General features: G+C 41.7%; 1 protein-coding gene across 1 annotated transcript in view; it reads right to left on the minus strand.

Moving 5' to 3' along the window:
* The window catches only part of DCBLD1 (discoidin, CUB and LCCL domain containing 1), a 74,730-nt gene extending 53,397 nt beyond the window's left edge, over window positions 1-21,333 (minus strand). Inside the window, exon 1 of the mRNA XM_070376371.1 lies at window positions 21,070-21,333. Within this exon, the coding sequence (XP_070232472.1) occupies window positions 21,070-21,181 (112 nt within the window). The 5' untranslated portion in view covers window positions 21,182-21,333. The remainder of the gene's footprint in view (window positions 1-21,069) is intronic.
* Window positions 21,334-23,840: the final 2,507 nt, after the last annotated feature.

Raw genomic sequence — 23,840 nt, forward strand, 5'->3', positions numbered from 1 at the left:
ATATGTCAATTATATCTCGATAAAGTTGAGTGGAAAAAAGAACTAGAAATACATCAAAGAGGGACTAGGAAGTGCCTAGGGAGATAAAATGCCTATGGTATCATATATTGAATAAAGTAGAGCATAAATAAAGCATATGGTATCATATATTGAATAAAGCAAATGAAAACAACAGATAAACACTATTCCCACGACCTCATCCTAACACTCTGTCACTTAACTCAGAACTCAGCTCTAATTAAGAATCACAAACAAGGAAGATGTCAAGAGTCATTTAAAAGTCTACCAATTCATGTTCCATATATAACGTATTCACTTCAATACTGTGGTCATGATATTATATTACAGTGTTGCAAGATACTATCACAGGGAAAGTAGGCAAAGGCACACAACATCTCTTGTATTATTTCTTAACTGCAAGAGGTCTGTGATCATCTCAGAATAAAAATTTCAATTAAAAAATTGGAAAAAAAAAACCTATCAGCCTGGTTAAATTTGACTGGCAGTGGGTGAAAACAAAGGTGCTTTTATTTCCTATTTTATACTTTTTTATACTATTTAGATTTTGTGATCCTGTATGCTCTTCTACTTATCTTTAATTAAAGAATTTATAGAAGCTTGCATTAAAAAGATCACTACAGAATGATAACCAATAAAGGAGAATTTTTGTTCTAAAATCTTTTTGTACTAAATCCACTAACCAAGTTCTCATATTTTTTCTAAGCAGCACGGAGTGTTGAGTTTGAGAGGGTCATAATGTATGACCCAGTTCACAGATAACAACACAAGACGTATATGGAATTGCCTTAAAGCTATTTAACCAATGGTGGATGCCAGATGACAATTCCAAGGTGATCCAATTCTAGAATTTTGAAAACACTTTTGTCTCCCCTCTTTATTTTGTAACATAAGTGTATTTGTGTTTAATTTTGGGAAACTACCTGCACTGCTATCTTATCAGAGCCCTCTTTAGAGTCTTTCACAACATCTGTCTATTAAAATGAACAACTTGCTGATAAGAATATCTGGCAATGGTAACAAATAGATGGAACAAATAGATGGGTAGAAGGTGGAGGAAGAACTTCAAAATGAAAGAATCAGGCAGGGCACCATCTAAAGCCACTGATGGATCTCAGCATGACCACATGAGACCATGAGATGTTACAAGTCTCCTGACACATCTAAACCCACCGATGGATCTCAGCATGACCACATGAGGCCATGAGATGTTACAAGTCTCCTGACACATCTAAACCCACCGATGGATCTCAGCATGACCACATGAGACCATGAGATGTTATAAGTCTTCTGACAGGATCAAACGTGCTCTACACACCTTCACGTGTACTCTCACCAAAAAGCAAAACATGCGAATCAATAGCTGAATCTCATCAAGACTTTACATCTAATTTCCGTCCACAGGAAACACAGAGGGTAGAAACACAAGCGTACCGACACCATAAGGAAGTCATTAGCTGAATCCAGGCTGCAATATTCTACGCGCAACTGACCCAGTTTCTTCAACAATGAGTTGTACAAAGAGATATTTTAAAAAGTGTTTTAGATTAAAGGAAACTTAAGCACCACAACAACCATATGAATCTTATTTAGACCATTATTTGAAAAAACCAATCTTACCAAACCATTTTTAAATGATAACTGGGGGCGATCTATAGATTCAATGCAATTCCTATCAAATTACCAATGGCATTTTTCATAGAACTGGAGCCAAAAACATTTTTTTGTTGTTGTTTAATTTGTATGGAAACACAAAAGGCCCCGAATAGCCAAAATGATCTTGAGAAAGAAAAACAGAACTGGAAGAATCACGCTGTCTGACTTGACTATACTATAAAGCTATGGTAATCAGAACATACGGTACTGGCACAAAAACAGGCACATGGATTAACGGAACAGGATAGAAAGCCCAGAAATAAACCCACACACTACGGTCAGATAATCTCTGACAAAATAGGCATGAATATACAATGGAGAAAAGACAGTCTCTGCAATAAGTGGTGCTGGGAAAACTGGACAGCAACACGTGAAATGTGAAATTAGAACATTTTCTAACACCATATACAAAAACAAACTCAAAATGGATTAAAGACCTAAATGTAAGACCACTCCTAGAGGAAAACACGGGCAGGACATTCTTTGACATAAATCACGCAATATTTCTTTTGATCCATCTCCTAGTGTAATGGAAACAACAGCAAAAATAAAGCGTACTTAATTAAACTTAAAAGCTTTTGCACAGCAAAGGAGACCATCAACAAAATGAGAAAACAACCTACGGAATGGGAGAAAATATTTGCAAATAATGCAACCCCAGAGGTTTAATTTCCAAAATATACAAATAGCTTATATAGCTCAATATAAAGAAACGTGACCCAAACAAAAAATGGGCAGAAGACCTAAATAGACATTGCTCCAAAGAAGACATATGGATATCCAACAAGTACATGAAAAGATGCTCAACATCACTAATTCCTAGAGAAATGCAAATCAAAACTACAATGAGGTGCCACTTCATACTGTTTAGAATGGCCATCATTAAAAAGACTACAAATAATCAATGCTGGAGAGAGTGTGGAGAAAAGGGAAGCTTTCTACACTGTTGGTGGAAATGTAAATTGGTACAGCCACTGTGGAGAAAAGTATAGAGGTTCCTTAAAAAACAAAATTACCACATGATCCAGTAATCCCAGTTATGGGCATATTAACCTGAAAAGATAAAAATGCTGAATCAAAAAGATAAATGCATCCCAATGTTCATAGCAGCATGATTTACGATAACCAAGACATGGAAGCAACCTAAATGCCCATCAACAGATGAATGGATAAAGACATGGTGTGTGTATGTGTGTGTGCATGTGTTTGTATGTGTGTGTGTGTATATATATATATATATATATATGAATATCACTAGTTATAACAAAATAAGGAAATAATGCCCTTTGCAACAACATGGATGAAACGATATTATCATACTAAGTGAAGTAAATCAAAGACAAATACCACATGATATCACTTGTATGTGGAAACAAAATGATACAAATAAACCTATTTACAAAACAGAAGTAAACTCACAAACATAGAAAACAAATTTAAGGTTACCAAAGGGGAAGTGGTGTTGGGGGATTAAATTAGGGATTTGAGATTAACAGATACAGACTGCTGCTGCTACTGCTAAGTCACTTCAGTCCTGTCCGACTCTGTGCGACCCCATAGACAGCAGCCCACCAGACTCCCCCTCCCTGGGATTCTCCAGGCAAGAACACTGGAGTGGGTTGCCATTTCCTTCTACAAGGCATGAAAGTGAAAAGTGAAAGTGAAGTCGCTCAGTCATGTCTGACTCTTCGAGACCCCATGGACTTCAGCCTACCAGGCTCCTCCGCCCATGGGATTTTTCCAGGCAAGAGCACTGAAGTGGGATGCCATTGCCTTCTCCAAACAGATACATATTACTATATATAAAATAACAAGGACCTACTGTATAGCATAGGGAATTATATTCAACATCTTATAATAACCTATAATGGAAAAGAATCTGAAAAAGTATATATGTAGTTGATTTACAATGTTTCAGGTGTACAGCAAAGGGTGGTTCCATTTCTGGGTCGGGAAGATCCACTGGAGAAGGGATAGGCTACCCACTCCAGTATTCTTGAGCTTCCCTGGTGGCTCAGATGGTAAAGAATCCACCTGCAATGCCTGGGTTCGATCCCCGGGTTGGGAAGATCCCCTGCAGAAGGGAATGGCTACCTCCTGCAGTATTCTGGCCTGGAGAATTCCATGCACTGCATAGTCCGTGGGGTCACAGAGGACACACTTGGCTCTGGAAGGCTGAGCGACTTTCACTTTCCAAGTCTTCCTTAAGAGAGGCAAGAGTCGTTCCTCACCACCTGCTCCTAATCTTTGACTGAGATGAGAAGAGGACCGACTGTGAAATACTTCTTTTCATTCTGATCCCAGAGAGCTACTCTAGAAACTGAAACTCGGCCTCATGTTAGGGGCCTGGGTTCTAATCCTGACACTCACACATAACATGCACTTTGCTATACACCTGAAACACTATAAATCAACTACAAGTTTAAAAAGTTAGACTTTCAAATGCAATGTATTTCTATTAATAAATGTGTGCTTTCGTGCTCAGTCATCACCTCAGTTGTGTTCAATTCTTTGCGACCCTATGGACTGCACCCCAACAGGCTCCTCTATTCATGGGATTCTCCAGGCAAGAATAATGGAGTGGGCTGCCATGCCCTCCTCCAGGGGATCCTCCCCACCCAGGGATCGAACCTGCATCTCCTACATTGCAGGCGGATTCTTCACTGCTGACTCACAGGGGAAGCCCATTAATAAATGTTGCTGTTGTTCAATTGCTCAAGTGTGTCCAACTCTTTGTGACCCCATGGATTGCAGCACTCCAGGCTTTCCTGTGCTTCAGCATCTCCCAGAGTTTGCTCAAACTCCTGTCCACTGAGTCAATGATGGCATTCAACCATCTCATCCTTCTTAATACTGATGCTAATTTTAAAAAAGACATTGGGATATTAAATACTATCAGGGGAGTACTATTCACTGTTTTGGGTGTGAAAATGGTATTGAAGTTACGTGAGAAAATGCCTTTCTTTTTAGGGATGCCTACCGACATATGTAAGGCTGAAATGACATGATGACATGAAGTATGGGATTTGCCATACAGCACTTCAGCAAAAAAAGGGAGGGAGGAGAGAAAAATAAATGAAAAAGATGGGGGAAATGTTGATGGTTACTATAGCTGGGTGATGAGGTATTCATAGGTGTTTGGGTTTTTTTTTTTTTTAATTAAAATGAAGAAAAATAAAGGTCAATCTTGAAGGGAAAAAAAAATACAATCAGGTTTAGGATGAAGCTACACATGGTGTTGGGAGGACTCCAGGAGAGTGAGCCGCAGTGATGCATTGGTGGCAGGGGACAGGGACACTGACCTACCACCTACCCACCATCAAGGGGAGAACAGGGCAAGAAGAGGGTAAGGAGGAAGTTTGGCCACAGGAAGTTTGTCTACTTTTCGAAGTTCTACCACACAGGGCTTTTCTTCTTCTTTTGAACTGTAATTTAATTGCCAAAGCACATGATGACTAAACTTTGCATCATTTCCTCCTCTCTTTCGGCTGAAAACTTCTCCCTTCTGAAGAATATGTGAAGGGTTCATGAGGGACCTAAATCCTGGGGTTTGCCTGGAGCCACCAACCCTCTACCTCCTCAAGACAACTTACAGAAATAAAATTGGATGTCTGAAGCTTCGATTTTGGAGAAAGCTGCAAGTACTCATCAATGCTTTATAAATCCCCAAGCAATCTCGACCCCAACGCTAAACATTTTAACTCTAAGCATTTGGAAACAATCTAAATAAGAAGAGTCAAACTATGATGTCTTCAAGCAAATTGATATTAAGGAAAAGTTAAGACCATGTTTTAGAAAACTAATTTTAAAACAATATTGACCACATACATAATATGAAGGAAAAAAAAAAGGTTTAAAGTGTTTATTTTTATGGTGTGGGATTAGAATTGATTTCCATTATCTTCTAAACTATGAGTACATTATATATAAACCAGAAAAATAACATAATTAAAACTACCAAATCCACCTAATGTTCTTTGAAACATTAAAGGTTGTGTTCAGCATTAGTCTTAAGTTTCTGTAAACCAACATACCTAAACTGGCATTAAAAACTTACTCAACAAACAGCTCAGAACTTAATATAATGTGGTTTTCACTTGAAGGAGCTCACAGTCAGAGGGGGAGAGAGGTGAGTTAACAATAATTCCTGAGAGTCAAGTGACAGATCCAATGGACCCAATATCTGCTCTCCAAATACCTGAAATGAACGGATATACCTCTTTCAGACTTTAACATCGGCTACTTAGGAAGTATGGCTATACAAGCTATTCTCTAAATAAGCTTAAGACAAATCCCAGATGCTTGTCTACACAAATCCACCATTTATTTAGTCTACTGTAATTCCAGCCACTAAGAAAGGAAAACAATAACTTCCTTAAAAGACTATTTCCCTTTGATAAGAAGTCACGTTCCACTAACAGCAAAGTGAAATTAAGACATATCTGATATGGACTAAGTTCTGCAATACTACAAAGAATGATTCAGGCTTTAAAAACATTTTTTTAAACTGAATTGCACTTGTTGGAAAATTATCTGGATGAAGTTAAACAACTAGTACAAAAATACCTTTAAGATTAATTACTAACTCAACCACAGAACAAGACAGCAGTCTTCACACTTGTTTTATTATGACCCATAGTTAGAATCAAGATTTTTTTTCGTCACAACCTAAGCAAGCACACATCCATACACCTGCATAAATAACAAGAGCCTAATGTTATAGTCCCTGGGACTGCAAGGAGATCCAACCAGTCCATTCTGAAGGAGATCAGCCCTGGGATTTCTTTGGAAGGAATGATGCTAAAGCTGAAACTCCAGTACTTTGGCCACCTCATGCGAAGAGTTGACTCATTGGAAAAGACTCTGATGCTGGGAGGGATTGGGGGCAGGAGGAGAAGGGGACGACAGAGGATGAGATGGCTGGATGGCATCACCGACTCGATGGACGTGAGTCTGAGTGAACTCCGGGAGTTGGTGATGGACAGGGAGGCCTGGCGTGCTGCAGTTCATGGGGTCGCAAAGAGTCGGACACGACTGAGTGACTGAACTGAACTGAATATTATAGTACTTTTTATTATATGTAATGAACTATGATATTTCCTACTCTATTCCATTTCTTTCTTTTTTAAAATTAAAAGCATACTGGTTGTGCCAAGTGAACTAAATGTACCACCTACAGATGGGTCCCAAGTTGCAATTTGGGAAAGAATGCTCTAAAATATCACAAGTGAAACCATTTCTAGAAACATGATTTCATTACAGTTGTATCTTTGCTCTTTGTAATATTCAAGTTACAACAGGTCTCAATGCATACACCATCACCCCTGTGTGGGTGTGAGAAAATTTCTTCCTATGTCTGAGATCAAGTGAACTCTTGATGACTACAGTCTTTTCAACCACAAAAGGGAGTTTGCAATTATTACAGAGCTCTTTGTCTGATGGTAAAGCGAACAGCTTTCCCAAGCTATTACTAATTTCACTGTCAGCCATCCTCTCTTGTAAACTTTGTTACCCTCCAATTGTGCTTAACTTTTTTACTTTATGTGTTGCCTGGAAAAGAATAGAAGAGCAAGCGGAGAAGAGTCTTTTTATTCTTTTTTTTTGAGTCTTTTTATTCTTTGTGAGAATAAATAAACAGAAGTTACAATGGTAAAACTTCAATTATTCTAAATCTTTAGTTTTCCTGAAAAAATAATGGATGATAGTTGTAGCCATAGACACATGACTGACTCTGCAAAACAATTCTGCAAACTTAAACTTTAAGAATCTCCTTAAACTTTATTCTTACTATGTATAAAATAGGTGCTAAAGGTATAACTATTAATGTAATGAAGATGACACTTTTGTCTCAGCAGATGAAAGGCATATGAAAGTAAAAAAAAGGGGAGGAACAGAAGGGACTTGTCAAGTCTCTCTATGTGAACTCTCAACACAATGCTTCCTATCAGCTAAAGAAAAAAATCACTTAAATCAATATGAATGCATGAAAATTAAATCATTTCAAGAGGTCCTATCCAACAGTCCCTACATAATGGGAGATGTTTTCATCAGTGTGCAAAGACATCAATAATTTTAATATTAACATATTAAAAAGCATCATTTGTGCCCAATGGAAATAAAAATCTCAAAACCTAGTTTAATGCTATTCTTTGCTCCTGCTGCTAAGTCGCTTCAGTCGTGTCCGACTCTGTACGAACCCAGAGATGGCAGCCCACCAGGCTCCCCTGTCCCTGGGATTCTCCAGGCAAGAACTGTGGAGTGGGTTGCCATTTCCTTCTCCAATGCATGAAAGTGAAAAGTGAAAGTGAAGTCGCTCAGTCATGTCCGACTCTTAGCGACCCCATGGACTGCAGCCTACCAGGCTCCTCTGTCCATGGGATTTTCCAGGCAAGAGTACTGGAGTGGGGTGCCATCGCCTTCTCCGAATGCTATGCTATTCTTTAATGGGGTATAAATAAAATCAGTGACAATTCCATAGTTCTTTGGTCACCCTCCAGTCTTGTGACTCCTACGAAAAGGAAAAAAGATCACTGTAAGGGCTGAGGATGTAAGGGGAAGACACATATTGTTTTTCTAATTTCATAAACTATTTCCATATACTTGGGAAGTGGCAGAGCACAATGCACTAGGTTCCTCTGTCCTTGGAAGCTGTGTGGCCTTGAGTGAGTCCCTTTGCCTCTCCAGGAGTCAATTCACCATCTGCAACACAGAGACAATGACAGTGCCCAACTAGGGTCATCATGAGGATCAGATGATACAATGCTAGTTTAAAGCACTGGGCAGAGAGGCGAGCATATAGCGAGAATTCAATGTTATAATTACTATATTTTTCTCTTAAAATACTATACACAAAGTATCAAGAATATTGTTTTGAATTAGATGGCTTCTTCCAAATTGTAACACTCATTGGCTCTATGATTCTAAGAAGTTTGTATCAATCTTCCTTCAAAATGACCAACCAAAACTGGGCATGGTAAAGATGAATAAGGCTGTGTGTGTTAAGTGCTTGAAATTACTGGAAAGTCTAACTGGAATGCATTCCTCAAGATGTACGTAGGGCTACTAACTGGCAGCTCAGCATCTGTCAGAGTAGGCACTGTGGATCCCCTGGCCCTAGAAGGTTTACAGAGAGCAAGCCCATGTCACCAAAAAAGAGTTACAAGGCAAATAAGCTCCCAGAATCCTTTTCTTTACCTCAGGACAATCTCAAAGCCCCTGCTCTAACAGAGGACGCAGGCTGTAATACTCCCAAGGAACTCCTTGCTCATTGGATGTCTCCTGGGAGTGGTGTTCTGTGGGACATATGGGCCAACTCCTAGGCACACAGAGACCCCAAAACAGTGCTTCTGGGATCAAAGATCAGTTGTGGAGAGATGGACCTGAGACTTTAGAGGTCTACAACCAGAGGCTGAAATTGTAATATCTGACTGATATTCTAAAGTCAGACTTCCCAAAGTTGTTATTAAGTTACAAGTGCTTAACTTACAAGAGAAATTGGTAACAAATTGGACACATTGTATGAGAAAAGTGTCTCAGTTTCACAGATGCAAATATAAAAATAAAACAAAACCCTTGTTTGTAAAGCAAAATAAACCTAAGATGACTGCTTTATCCCTGTTGAATAGATGCTCAGGATAAGGAAGTCAGAGAAAAATGGCTGCTGACCTTTACTAATAATGTCAGGATGTTGATGTCATGGCCACGCTGCAGTTGCTCAAGCTGAGGATAAATAAGAGTAATCCTTTCCATCTCAATGTGCTATGTTTTCCGAATTTGGTTCCATGTTAAATATGCATACTACTGATATTCACATAAATTGTAACCAGACACTGACTTTTCTCTCCATGTCCAAAAATTCCAATATTACTAAGTACAAAGTTCACCTGGGTTTTAGAAGTTAAAACTGTGGATAAACAAGGTCCTACTGTACAGCACAGGGAACTATATTTAATAACCTGTGATAAACCATAATGGAAAAGAAAATGAAAAAGAATGTGTATATATACACACACACATATATATAAAACTGAGTCAGTTTGCTGTACAGCAGAAATTAACACATTATAAATCATCTGTACATCAATAAATTTTTTTAAATATAAAATGGTAAATGTTTCTCTCTTGGTCCCTCATACACACAGGTATTTTCACTTTGACAGATTTTTTTTTAATTATTAAGAACCAAAAAGTTACTAGAACAGGAAAAAAAAAAACATAAAATTAATTGTGAAAGGCTCTTACTAATAGGTAGCATTTATCAACCATCTATTGTAAAAAGTGACATACTGAGTGTTCTAAGGGCCTTTATATTAATTTTATTTAATCTTTAGGATCATCATATTTGGTTAATATATTATTAATTCCCATTTTAAAAATTATAAAACATTTCATACACACAGGCATACATATAAATAGCTATGTATAAATAGTAAAATCTCAAACATCCAAGTACATACCCCATATCTTTTGAGACAGGGCAATTCCAGCACAACCCAAGAAAGCACACAGCATCCTTTCTTCATCACATGTCCTTCCTATTATCCCTGTTATATGTGTGAAGAAGCGGAGGCTCTGAGAAGCTGAGTTGTCAGCCCCATGGAGGAGCTGGCGTGTGAACCTCACCTGTCTGACTCCAGAGACCATGAAACTCAAGCATTTAGGCTGCAATTGCTAAAGCTGCACATTTTGGGAGTGAGGAAACAGAGATTTAAGACATGCCCAGGATCACACTACTACTGCTAAGCAGCACAACTGGCATTAAAACCCACATTACAATTATTTATTTATAGTCCTTCTCTTTTGGTCTCAAAATTAACATGAGGAAGAGAGCCATATTTAAGTCAGGGTTTCTCATAAAACTTATGAGAAATTCCACCACTCTCTCTTTTAAATTATTTAAGTAAGTGCTTTTTACTAGACTATTAAAGGAATAGTCTGAGAGGCGACTATTTCACTTTCAGCAGAGGTTGTTCTACTTGATTGCATCAGTGTAGCTTCCAAAAGCTGCTCTGTAAATGAAGGTTTCAGTAGATTAAAGTGCTGCTTCTCAAACTTCAGTGGGCACAGCAACCACCTGGAAATCTTACTAATACACAGGGCCTGAAATTTCTGCATGTCCAAAAATCTCTTGATAATGACTATTCTGCTGGTCCTTTTAAGATGTACTCTGAGTAGCAAGAGACTTGGGAAGGAAGTGAAGTGTTAGTTGCTCAGGCATGTCTGACTCTTTGCAACACCATGAACACCAGGTTCCTCTGTCTATGGAATTCTCCAGGTAAGAATACTGGAGTGGGTTCCCATTCCCTTCTCCAGTGGGTCTTCCTGACCCAGGGATTGAACCTGGGTCTCCTGAATTGCCGGCAGATTCTTTACCATCTGAGCCATGAGGGAAGCCTAAGAGACTTAAACAGCCTTCATTATTAACAGGGATCTTGCCGTGAATTTTTTTAAAAATGAAAAATCCTTAACATGTAAGCTTTGTATGGTTTTACTTTAGTGTCTATTTCTAAAATTGGAACACATCTATTTCTGACATAGATTTACTCTAGATTTCACTTATACACCTAGGACAGAAAATAATAAATTTCAGGATCTATATTTAAGCCAGAGTGATATTTCTGACACATGGACAAGAGCATCAATTTAGAAATTATTTGAACATACAATGGAAAATACACAAAGAAATAGGATGAGAAGGTTTGTGGGAACACACATGTATGCACCACATACAAGGAAAAAGCAATCGATGTTTACCCACTAAAGAACAGCAAATCTCCATTGGGAAAGAGATGGCATTTTATCGTACATCTAATGAGGTATGAAACATAAGACTTGTGAGAAAAAAAGTAAACCTTATAAAATTCATGTCATATTGCATGGTTGTAAAAATTGTACAGCCATTGCACATTCTGTATTCTGCACTGCTGAATGTATCACAGTGGATAAGATCCATGGTTAGCTACTAACTGGAAGTTTTTGGTGGTTCAGATGGCAAAGAATCTGCCTGCAATGCAGGAGACCTGGCTTTGATCCCTGGGTGGGGAAGATCCTCCGGAGAAGGGAATGGCAACTCACTCCAGTAATCTTGCCTGGAAAATTCCATGGACAGAGGAGCCTGGCGGGGCTACAGTTCATGGGGTTGCAAAGAGTTGAACACAACAGAGTGACTGACACTTTCCACTTAAAGGTCTTAATATTTCTATGGCAAATATAATCACCTCTAAGAGAAAGCCAAAGGCTACTAATTTAAAACTTTATTGCATAAAAACCCCCTGAAACTGCATTCTTCCAAGGCTTCCTTTCTTGAACTTGATCTCATCTGGAAGAACATCTCAAGAAGATGAGAGTCAGGAGACCATCCTAAGGCACTTAAAACTGTAGGACGTGCTCCCCGAGTCCACTTTAGGCACAGAAAGTGAATGTGTCTGGGGTAAATGATCCAGTCTCTCTGAATCTCAGTTCCTTCAACAGCTCTCAGACTTGTCAGGACTAAATTAAGTTAGAGGCAAAAAAAAAAAATTGACTAAAAAAAATACAAAGGTTTTAAAATGTTGTTTACATCAAAAAAATCTGATTGGGTAACAATCATCAACAGACACTTAAACCACTAACTGAAATATTGATGGGGAAAGAGTCCTGTGAGTGAGCAAGAAATTACTATCCTGCAGACTACTTCCAGGTCATATGGGAAAAGGCAACTTTATAACGGAGGGATCAAGCTGTAATTTCTGGAAGTCACTGATCATTCTTGGCATCATTTAAACACGGGGCAATAAAACAACAGTAATAATAAATGCATCTTGTTGTGATACAATTAGTAGTACATGGCACTCTGAGGTACCTTTATCAAAACATTTAGCCTGAGTCTAATCACAGTTGTAGGTCTAATTCAGCTTTATACTTTAGGCGCTGGTGCAAGTAACAGACACACCACTCAGAAGCAGTAAGTCAACTTAAAATGTGAGCCATGTCACCAGATGACTGAATCTGACTTCCTTTCAGGAAAATAAAATGTATGCGGCTGGGGATCAGCCATAGACTAAAAGTGACTTAACAGATGTAGTAACTAACGGCAAAGTGTGAACCTTGTTTGGATCCTTGTTTGAACAAACCAATAGCCCAAAGACATGTTTAGGTCAACGTGGGAAATATGACTTGAGTATTAGATGATATTAAGATATTACCATTAGTATTTTTAGGTGTGCTCAAGCCATTGTGGCCATGTAAGAAAATGTTAATAGATGCAAATTAAATCTTTAGGGGAGAAATGCCTTGAAGTCTTTAATATACTTGAATACCTCAGGGGAAAGGCAGTGTGTTTGTTAAGATCTTAATAATATAGCACAGTAACTATAGCAAAGAGGATGAAAAAGGAAAAGAAGAAAGACGGGTTGGGGGGAAGAAAAAGGAATTTCTTACCCAAAAGGCAAGAGGGTCTCAAAGATTTTTCGACCCTTCTGAGCCAGCACTGACAGCAGGTACAGGGCCATTTCTTTGTTGAGTTGAGTTACCTTCTATTCTAAACTCTTGGCAAAGCAGTGGCTTTCTAGGGGCAAGTGGAAAAAAGGCAAATCGTGGTCCATGTAATTCTCACAGTAAGCAGCCTCCATTCTAAACTCAGAGCAGGAGCGATCTAATAAACAGATCTCACGTTCCAGTGGGCCCATGAGCTATTATGTCTCAACAGTTTCCTCCTTGGGACTGAAATCAACCACACTTCAATCTGAAGTGAACCTGCTTTCGTGAAAAGCAATAAGAAAGCTGCATTAACCTACTCAGCCACTTAGAATTTAAGTGAGACCCACAGAAATGTTTAATGTTTTCCCTGTAGGAAATTTTATATACTGGCACTCGAAACTGAACTGGACTTCATAACTCATAACCTTTAACATTCACTGGTCTTGATGTTCATCAGAAATAAAAGTGTTGTTTTTACCTTTTTTCAAGAATAGAGTGCTCCATAAAAATCATTTACACACAACCTCTAGGTATATTCATGAAACACTCTCAGTTATGAAATGGAGCCATATAAAATTAAAACGACCATATACAAGTGTATATAAGACAAAGACATTTCTGCAAATATGGGGAATTACGTCTTCCCTGGAGATCATGAAAACTAGATAAGTAGATTAAACAGAAGTGGCATTAAATAATCAAGGCACATAGGACTCTATAGCTTGACACAGTGCCAATGTCACAAATACCTAAACTGTCCCCAAATGATCTTCAAGGTAAAGCACGGCCCTGCTGTCCTCAAGGTATAAGCACCTGCAGATCTCAGGGGAACACTGACTCACCTCGCCCAAACCGGTATACCACCCGCTCCCCTGCTCTCAAGACTGCCAGCACCTAACCTGGCAGCTTTCCCAGTGTTGTTTGGAAAGGGGTCTCAGATTCCCAGCCCTTTTCAGGGTTGAATTCAGTTATTTTCTTGAACACATGTAAGGTATCTCTAAAGACATCACAACAGTCATGTGTGCAATATCCTCTAAAAACACTTGAGTGACTATTACCCTTCACCTCATTCTCTCAGACCTCAGCCACAGCGTGCATGCACTGACTCAGGAAACAGTTATCTGGAAATAGTTATCAGCCAGGCACTGTACTTGGTGCTGGTGCTGAATAAAAAGGCTCTGTTTCATTCCTGCTTTCATGAATCTCAGACTTTCCTCCTCTTTTTCTCCCATCCCCACCCGCATCCCAAGATTAGAACTCAGTTTGAATTTATTTCCACAGTGGGTTAAAAATCACCATGTGGTTTTTTTCCCCCTCATCAATTAAGTCTCTTCCATTCATGAACCCCCTAAGGTGAAAAACTATTTTTTAAAAATTTATATACAAAGCAGAGAATTAACATCTGGAAGATGATATCAGTGCTGCAAAAAGGCAAAATTACTCCTTAGTCTTTCTTACTCCAGACCTGAAAGTCTGGCAATAGTTTTCGTTTCATCTTCAATGCTTTGGAATATACCAGAAGTTCAGTTCAGTCCAGTCACTGAGTCGTGTCCAACTCTTTGCAACCCGATGGACTGCAGCACACAAGGCTTCCCTGTCCATCACCAACTCCCGCAGCTTACTCAAACTCATGTCCATTGAGTCAATGATGCCATCTCCTCCTCTGTCGTCCCCTTCTCCTCCTGCCCTCAATCTTTCCCAGGATCAGGATCTTTTCCAATGAATCAGTTCTTCTCATTGGGTGGCCAAAGTATTGGAGTTTCAGTCTCAGCATCAGTCCTTCCAATAAATATTCAGGACTGATTTCCTTTAGGATGGATTGGTTGGATCTCCTTGCAGTCCAAGGGACTCTCAAGAGTCTTCTCCAACACCACAGTTCAAAAGCATCTCTTTTTTCGGCATTCAGCTTTCTTTATACTCCAACTCTCACATCTATACATGACTACTGGAAAAAGCATAGCTTTGACTAGATGGACCTTTGCTAGCAAAGTAATGTCTCTGCTTTTTAATATCCTGTCTAGGCTGGTCATAGCTTTTCTTCCAAGGAGCAAGTGTCTTTTAATTTCAAGGCTGCAGTCACCATCTGCATTGATTTTGGAGCCCCAAAAAATAAAGTCTGTCACTTTATTATAAAGTCCATTGTTTCCCCATCTATTTTCGATGAAGTGATGGCACCGGATGCCATGATCTTTGTTTTCTGAATGTTGAGTTTTAAGCCAACTTTTTCACTCTCCTCTTTCATCATCAAGAGGCTCTTCAGTTCTTTTTCCCTTTCTGCCATAAGGGTGGTGTCATCTGCATATCTGAAGTTGTTGATATTTCTCCCAGCAATCTTGATTCCAGTTTGTGCTTCATCCAGCCTGGCATTTCGCATGATATACTCTGCATATAGGTTAAATAAGCAGGGTAACAACAGACAGCCTTGACATACTCCTTTCCCAATTTGGAACAGTCTGTTGTTCCATGTCTAGTTCTAACTGTTCCTTCTTGGCCTGCTTACAGATCAGGAGGCAGGTCAGGTGGTCTGGCATTCCCATTTCTTGAAAAATTTTCATAGTTTGTTGTTATCCACATAGTCAAAGGCTTTGGCGTAGTCAATAAAGCAGAAGTAGATGTTTTTCTGGAACACTCTAGCTTTTTCGATGATCCAATGGATATTGGCAATTTGATCTCTGGTTCCTCTGCCTAATCCAGCTTGAACATCTGGCAGTTCATGGTTCATGTACTGTTGAAGCCAGGCTTGGAGAATATTGAGCATTACTTTACTAGCGTGTGAGATGAGTGCAATTGTGCGGTAGTTTGAGCATTCTTTGGCATTGCCTTTCTTTGGGATTGGAATGAAAACTGACCTTTTCCAGTCCTGTGGCCACTGCTGAGTTTTCCAAACTTGCTGGCATATTGAGTGCAGCTCTTTCACAGCATCATCTTTTAGGATTTGAAATAGCTCCACTGGAATTCCATCACCTCCACTAGCTTTGTTCGTAGTGATGCTTCCTAAGGCCCACTTGACTTCACATTCCAGGATGTCTGGCTGTAGGTGAGGGATCATACTGCCATGGTTATCTGGGTCGTGAAGATCTTTTTTGTACAGTTCTTCTGTGTATTCTTGCCACCTCTTCTTAACATCTTCTGATTCTGTGTGAGTTCCTCTATTTTAAACCCGTATTTTCAGACTTTCTGTTTACAAACAGCAGTTGGACTAGACATACAAGTTCAGTACTTTGTCTTGTTCAGGTTGATTCTCAGCTAGGGTCAGCTTGGAGTCTTCAACCACAGGGCAGGAACTGGTTCCTCACTGCCTTCTCACCCTATTCTCACTGAGCACCCATCTCCTACCAAGCACCCAGCAAGCACTAGTCACAGCACCAGGCTTCTTTCTCATGGACCTTGCATTCTCATGGCAGGGAGATAGACAAGAAAGAAAGCTATAGATCACTCTGTTAGAAGATATGAAGTGCTCTGGAGAAAACTGCAAGCAAGGAGTAGAGCATGTGGAGTTTTGGGGAAGACAAGAGGGCTCCAGGTGGTTAGGGCTGGTCTCCTTCCAGCCCTTTCTTGGGCAAGATCCCAAGAAAGACTAACGGGGAAGGAAGTTGTGTGGACATTTGGGGACAAGCCTGTTCCAGGCAGAGGGAGTAGCACATGCAAAGGCTCTGAGCTAGCAGGGAGCCTGATACCACCGAGAAATAGTGAGAAAATCAGTATGGCTGGGAACATGGAGTGTGGTAGAGAATGAGATCCAGGAGGCAGTGGGGGAGGCAGAACAAAGGGTCCCTGTATGTGTCAATAGTAATAAACAGTAATAATTAATAAGGTAGCTGCCATTTATTGAGTTCTCTGTGCTAAGAGCAAGTCCAAATAGGTATTGTGTATTATCTCCTTACCTGGAGGAGGGCATGGCAACCCACTCCAGTATTCTTGCCTGGAAAATCCCACGGACAGAGGAGCCTGGAGGGCTACAGTCCATGGGGTTGCAAAGAGTTGGACATGACTAAGCACAGGACATTATCTCCTTAAAATTTTAAAACAACTGGTTGCTCTAATATGCAGAGATTTGACTTCATAATTCAGGACAATCATAGCAGTAAGTCCAAAACTCTCTAGGAAATATCTCCCTTAACAAGTCCCTCTTCCCTGTCCCGTACCCCACTGCCTTAACATGACTAAAATCTTTGCTACATGCTGCAGTTAATTTCCCCTTGCACCTGAAAAATAAAAATCTAGTTTCTTATAAATGTCAAATGTCTTGCTTATTTCCAAGTTGTGATCTTTAATATGATTTTCTAGTCTGTTGCAGTACCCTAAGGTAAAAGGGTTCAACTTATGAAAAGTTTGTAAGTACAGTTTGAGACACTTCAGAGTTCAAATCCTGTTTTAATTACATCCTTTGATGTGTTTAATTAATCCTTCAGCACAACTTTTTCTCCCCTGAAATATATGGTATAACTTAATGTTTCAGGGTGCCAGTTACAGATTGCACAAACTAGTGCCAAAAGACATATTGTTCTGGTGGCCACCCTCCCTTCCTTCTGCTGCACTTGCATTTAAAGGCATCCTGACGTATAGAAATAAGCACGCCAAAAGAGCTGGGCTTGCGAAACAGAGCTAATTAGTGGAAGCATCAGATGTGCCTTCATAAGAACTTTGATTAAACCCTTTATTACCTAGTTTCCTCTAAGGAGGACAATTTGAAAATATCTCCTAAATAAAAAGACACTGTTCAGTTCAACTCGAGAAACATTTATTGGTCAGGTGCTATGAAGATAAGGACAGTCCCAGTCACTGCCCTCCAGAACTTAGAGTTTATCACGTTGACCAAATGGCAGACCTTCAAGAGGAAGGAAAATCTGGGATACCTGCACGCACTGATGCAGAAGGTGCCAGAAGAAAGTGGGGACTACTTTTTAAAAACCAGTCACCCAAAGCATCAGACATCACCTGTCCCCTGTTGAACCAAATGTAAAGGACAGATGGCTTAAAAGCAGAACTTCTGAAAGTAAAAAGTTAGAGTTGGGCAGAATCTTATAATCAAATTTTCTGTATCTAATTGTATGCTTACAAGTTTCCACAGATATTAACTGCTTATTTTTATTCTTCTAATACTTAAATCACAAGAAGGAAATCTGTAATATCCATTTCCAAATATTTTAGTGAAGAAAGAATCAGAGATTTTTAGTTAGCACCAATTCCTCACATGAATAAAAGGTATTTTATTTCACAAAACTGATAATCAAGGTAATAAGACCTAAGCCCAAGCCTATGGATTTATACAAACTGAAACAATGCTAATGATCAACATACATGTGATATTACTGTCGTCGTTTTAGTCACTAAGTCATGTCCAATTCTTTTGCCAGGCTCCTCTGTCTTTGGGATTTCCCAGGCAAGAATACTGGAGTGGGTTGTCATTTCCTTCTTCATGGGATCTTCCCAACCCAGGGATGGAACCCACATCTCCTGCACTGCACCGAGATTCTTTACCGCTAAGCCACCTGCGAAGCCCCAAATGTGATATTATGTAAAGTCAAAATCATGTGAAACAATCTGTGGAAATACTTAACATTAGTTAAGTGGGTCCAGAGGAACAGGGCATAAGAAGGAGCAAAAATCAGCCCATATTCTGCTTATCAAGCCCTAATGCCTGGGGCCTGCCTGGCAGTGAATATAGAAGAATGGACTTTAAAAAAAAAAAAGAAAAAAAAAATATATAGCAAAAACAGCACATAGGCAAGCAGCAGTCTTACAAGGAACCAGTATAGCTTCAGGGGTCACCAGACTCTGACTTTTTTAAAAAAATGAATAAATTCATTGACTAGGCTTATAAATATTCAGATTATCACATTTATTTCCTGAAACAACACAATGAATAGAAGTCTAATATTAAATGGTCTGTGACACAGATGGTAGTAGCACTTTATCATATTATCATCACACAGTATTATATGATATATGTTATAATAATATACGATATATATAATTAACATTGTACAATATCAGATGTTTCCAGCATCTCAAAGCTGATTTGAATCAGAATTACCTGTGGGAACTTTTTAGAATCGCATCTTCCCAGGCCCCACCCATTGGATGTTCTGATTCACAGTATGGGTTTGGGGCTTTACAAAGCTTCTGGAGACAGGGGTGATCAGGCAGGTGGGGGAGCCAAGAAGCACCAGACTAAGCTACCTTCAAAAACAATGATGGTAAAATGCAATAAACAGAGTCTTCTCAACAAAACCAGATTCATGCTAAGGCACGAGTCTTACTTTTTAAACATTAAGAGTACTAATATCACTGAAGATCACCATACAACTATATACCCAGTAGCATATTTCAAAACCTAAAACGGGTTTGCATACTTAAATTTACGAAAACTTGAAAAACAGGTGATCGAGGGCTAATCTGAAATACCACAGATGTGAGAGATACTCAAAAATCATTGATTTTGCCTCTTCACTCAAGAGATATCAGAACTCAAGTTCCTAGATTTTTTTTCAGTAAATGTGCCAAATCTAAGTTTTACTTCTTTTGTGTTTGAATACCTATGCCTTTATTGGTTCTTTTAACATCCTAAATATACAGGATTCTTCATGGAAACACGACATCTTCTTCCAACAATTTTGTGCAATAAATATCAAATGTGAAGCTCTAGGAATCTAAGCAATCACACTACTTCCCAGAGACTGCTCTATAAAGCACCCAGTTAACAGTCTGGATGCCATATAACATCTAAAAAAACTGCATTTGGAAAGATGGTGACAGCTGTGGCCAGACTAGTATAGGAACACATCGCTGGATCTATTCATAGATGTACAGTACTGAAGGTGCATCTTCAAACAATGACCTGAGAAACATTTTCTAAGGGCTTAAGACACCCACGATCAAAATCCTACATATTTAATAAAAGCACACACATTTATCAATATTTTACAACATTCCTAGCATTCTGCTATTTTAGGGGTTTATTTTTTTCTTTCTTTCCTAACAAATAGCTATGTAAGCTAATTTAGGAACCAAAATCAACATCTTGAGTATCAAAGTTTCAGACTGAGAATACAGGGTTCAGTGACCAAAACGCCTGCCTTTGGTTTAGCTTTGATTCTTGTCCCATTAGAAAACACGGGGTGGGGAGCCGTCAAAATATTCTGGATAGATGCACTGCCATTAAATCATCTGAGTTGATGAGGGGCAAAAGTAAGCTAGGAGGGAAACCACTGGAAAACTCCGCAGAAAGCTGTCCCTCGCGATCAATAAAGAACTAAATTTCAAGGATTTGCCTACAGCTGGTAAAACGGCTTACTGCTTTCAGCTGCTGGATAAGCAGCAGTAAACTCGCCGGTGGGCTAATTAGGTCCAACTTGAAGGCAAGGACCAGGTCCAGAGAACGATCAGCCAGGTCGGGAGACTCGCTTAGACACCCAAGAAGGAGCCGAACCACACGGTTCCAAGTCGGGGCGCAGCAGCACACTCTAGAGGGGCGTCCTGTTTGGGGCTGCCGGCTTCCCAGGGCGGACCTCGGGAAATCGTTTCCCAACCATCCGTGCCAGCCAGAAGCTCACACGCCGCGCAGGGACGAGAGGCGGCCGACTGTGGGCAGCTCTGTCAAAAGGTTTGAGAGGCGCCTCCCCCGCTCACACCCTCCCCGTAAGGCTGGGGTCTTCAGCTCGCGAACCCCGGGCCATGTCACTTCTCACGGGGCCCGCGGAGTCAGGAAGTCTGGAAACCAACTGAGGGGGAGACAGAAAGTAGGGAGGCGCGAAGTATCTGCGGGCAAAGGAAGGAGTTTGGTGGGGAGCGACTGGAATGCAGTAACTTATTTTTGACCCGAGCCGCCATCGGCTGGAGAGAGCGGGACTCCAGGCGCAGGCTGCGACTCCGACTTTCCCCCGCGCGCTGTCCCTCCAGGCCCAGCCCGCCGCCCACCGGACGCGCTCCACTCACCCAGCTCCTCCGCCTGCAGCCAGAGCGGCGCGGAGACCGCGAGCAGCAGGGCCAGGAGGCCGCGCCGGACAGCCCCCGCCTGCGCGCAGCCGCCGCCGGCGCCGGCCACCATGGCCCCGCCGGGCGCCAGCTTGGCAGGCTCGGCTTCCCCTTGGCGCGCGCAGCGCCGCCGCCGCCCCGGCCGGCCGCCTCCTCCGCGGCCGAGCGCAGCGCCTGGACTGGGCGCAGCCGCGGCCGGGCACCGAATCTCATTGGGGCGGCCCGGGGCCCAGCCCGGCGGGGGCGTCTCCTGCCCCGCCCCGCACGCCGGCCCCCAAGGAGGAAGTGGCTCCCGGGTGGCGGCGGGCCGCCGGAGTGGAGGCGCACCGGGAGCTCCGTTTTCCTCCGAGAGCATACGCTCTCGTTTTCCTCCGCCCCTCCTCTCCAGTGCACGTGAACCTGGGAGCCCGGAGGACTCCTGGCGGTGAGACCTGCCCCGAGCAGCAGTGTGCCCGGGGAGTCCCCAGAGTGCCGGAGCCAGGGGTGGGCGCGCTGCCTACTCTCTGCTAAGCCCACGGGGCTGAGCATGCCATTGACAGTAGCAATGGAGGGACTCGAAATATTGTCACGGTAGGATGATGGTGGTGACAACATCCAGTTCAAGTTCCCTCATTCATTCATTCATTCATTGAAAAGTTACTAGGTTTCAGAAGGGTGCCTTCCAGGCACGGCGCTAAAACCTTGTGACACTTGGCAGACATTAAAAATAATCAGGCAAGTATGCAAAGCAAATTGCATTCGTAGACGAAGAGCGCCAGTGGAGTACACCCAGGAAGGTCTAATTAGGTGGCAGGAGTCGAGACTGCAGGTAGGAATTAGACACGAAAGGCTTCACTTAAAAAGTGGCATCTGAGCTGAGGCTCGGAGAGTGAATGGGACTCAGGAAAACTGAAGGCGGGGGCAGGAGAACTTACCTGCTGCGCAGAAGAGCTGAGGGAGGAAAGGGCCTGCGTGGGGGGAGCGAGGCGAACAGGTGAGTTCATGGCCGGGAGTGGGAAGCCAGAGTACTGAGCAGGGGCCGAACGCGGAGGGCCTGGAAGGGTGTTTAAACTTCATCCCCGGAGCAAAGAGCAGCCACGGAGGGTTCAGACGGGAGGAACGACATGATCTGGCGGGTGAAGGAGGGTTTGGGGGAGGACAGTTTGGAAGAGGGGAGGATTACAAGGCTATTAGCGAATAGCTGGGTGAGAAAGAGGTAGTGAAAGTGAACGAGGACAGATTGAATACACATTTTAAAGACTGACGTCTCCAGATCGCTAGACCTCAGCTCTCTACCGTAACCTTCTCGCTACCGCTCCGCGCGCTGCGGTTTTCCTGGGTAACACCTGCGGAAGCAGAGAGGCGGAAGTACTGGGGCGGGGGTGGGGGGTACCAATAGCCTCTCTAAGGTCCAGTTCGGTCCATCACGCGCTTTTTGGATACCCCCGATAGAGTCTGTGCACACATGCATTCCTTTTTTCCTCTATTTTTTTGACTGACTAAAGTTAGTCGAAATTTCCAAAGAGATTATCTTTGGGGCTTTGCTTTCTGGAAGGCAGCAGAACTTAGAGGAAAGAATTCAGGCTTAGAAATGAGGTTGATCCAAGTCTGGATCTCGGATCAGCCATTGACTGGGACTGATTCTCTCTGGGCTTCTCTTCACTGGGGAGTATAATACCTAACTTTCCTGGTTGTCACAAAGACTAGATAAAATATGTATAAGAAGTTCTAGCATACTTCCCTGGTGGTCCAGTGGTTAAGAATCCACCTGCCAATGCAGGGGACATGAGTTGGATCCCTGGTCCAGGAAGATTCCATATGCCATGGGGGAACTAAGCCCAGGGGCCACAACTACAGAAGCCCTTGTGATGTGCTGTGCTTAGTTACTCAGTCGTGTCCAACTCTTTGCGACCCCGTGGACTGTGGCCCACCAGGCTCCTCTGTCCACTGGGATTCTCCAGGCAAGAATACTGGAGTGGGTTGCCATGCTCTCCTCCAGGGGATCTTCCCAACTCAGGGATCAAACCCAGGTCTTCCGCACTGAAGGAGGATTCTTTACCATCTGAGCCACCAGGGAAGCCCAGGAGTATTTGAGTGGGTAGCCTACCCCTTCTCCAGAAGATCTTGCGGGACCCCAGGAATCGAACTGCGGTCTCCTGCATTTCAGGCAGGTTCTTTACCAGCTGAGCTACCAGAGAAGCCCCACAGAAGCCCTTGCTGTTGCTGCTGCTAAGTCGCTTCAGTCTATGCCGACTCTGTGCGGACCCCATAGACGGCAGCCCACCAGGCTCCACCGTCCCTGGGATTCTCCAGGCAAGAACACTGGAGTGGGTTGCCATTTCTTTCTCCAATGATGAAAGTGAAAAGTGAAAGTGAAGTCGCTCCCTCATGTCCGACTCTTAGCGACCCCATGGACTGCAGCCTACCAGACTCTCCGTCCATGGGATTTTCCAGGCAAGAGTACTGGAGTGGGGTGCCATTGAAGCCCTTGGGCAGCCACAAATAAAGAAGTAAAAAGGGAGTTGTTGTTGTTTTTTTTTTTTAAGTTCTAGCTTGTGAGTAATCAGTAAATAATAGGTTTAGCATATTTGTATTGAAAGCAAATTCACACCCCTGAAAATATTATATATTCTTACACACAACAAAAAGATACTTTGATACTCTGAATCATTTCCTAACTCCATTTTTTCCTTTTTTTTTTTCCTTTCATTCTTTCTAAGAAGGTGGGTATGGGCAGCTTCAGGCTTCTACCA

The sequence above is a fragment of the Bos mutus genome, chromosome 9 (genome assembly GCF_027580195.1).
Source record: "Bos mutus isolate GX-2022 chromosome 9, NWIPB_WYAK_1.1, whole genome shotgun sequence".
NCBI classification, from domain to species: Eukaryota; Metazoa; Chordata; class Mammalia; order Artiodactyla; family Bovidae; genus Bos; species Bos mutus.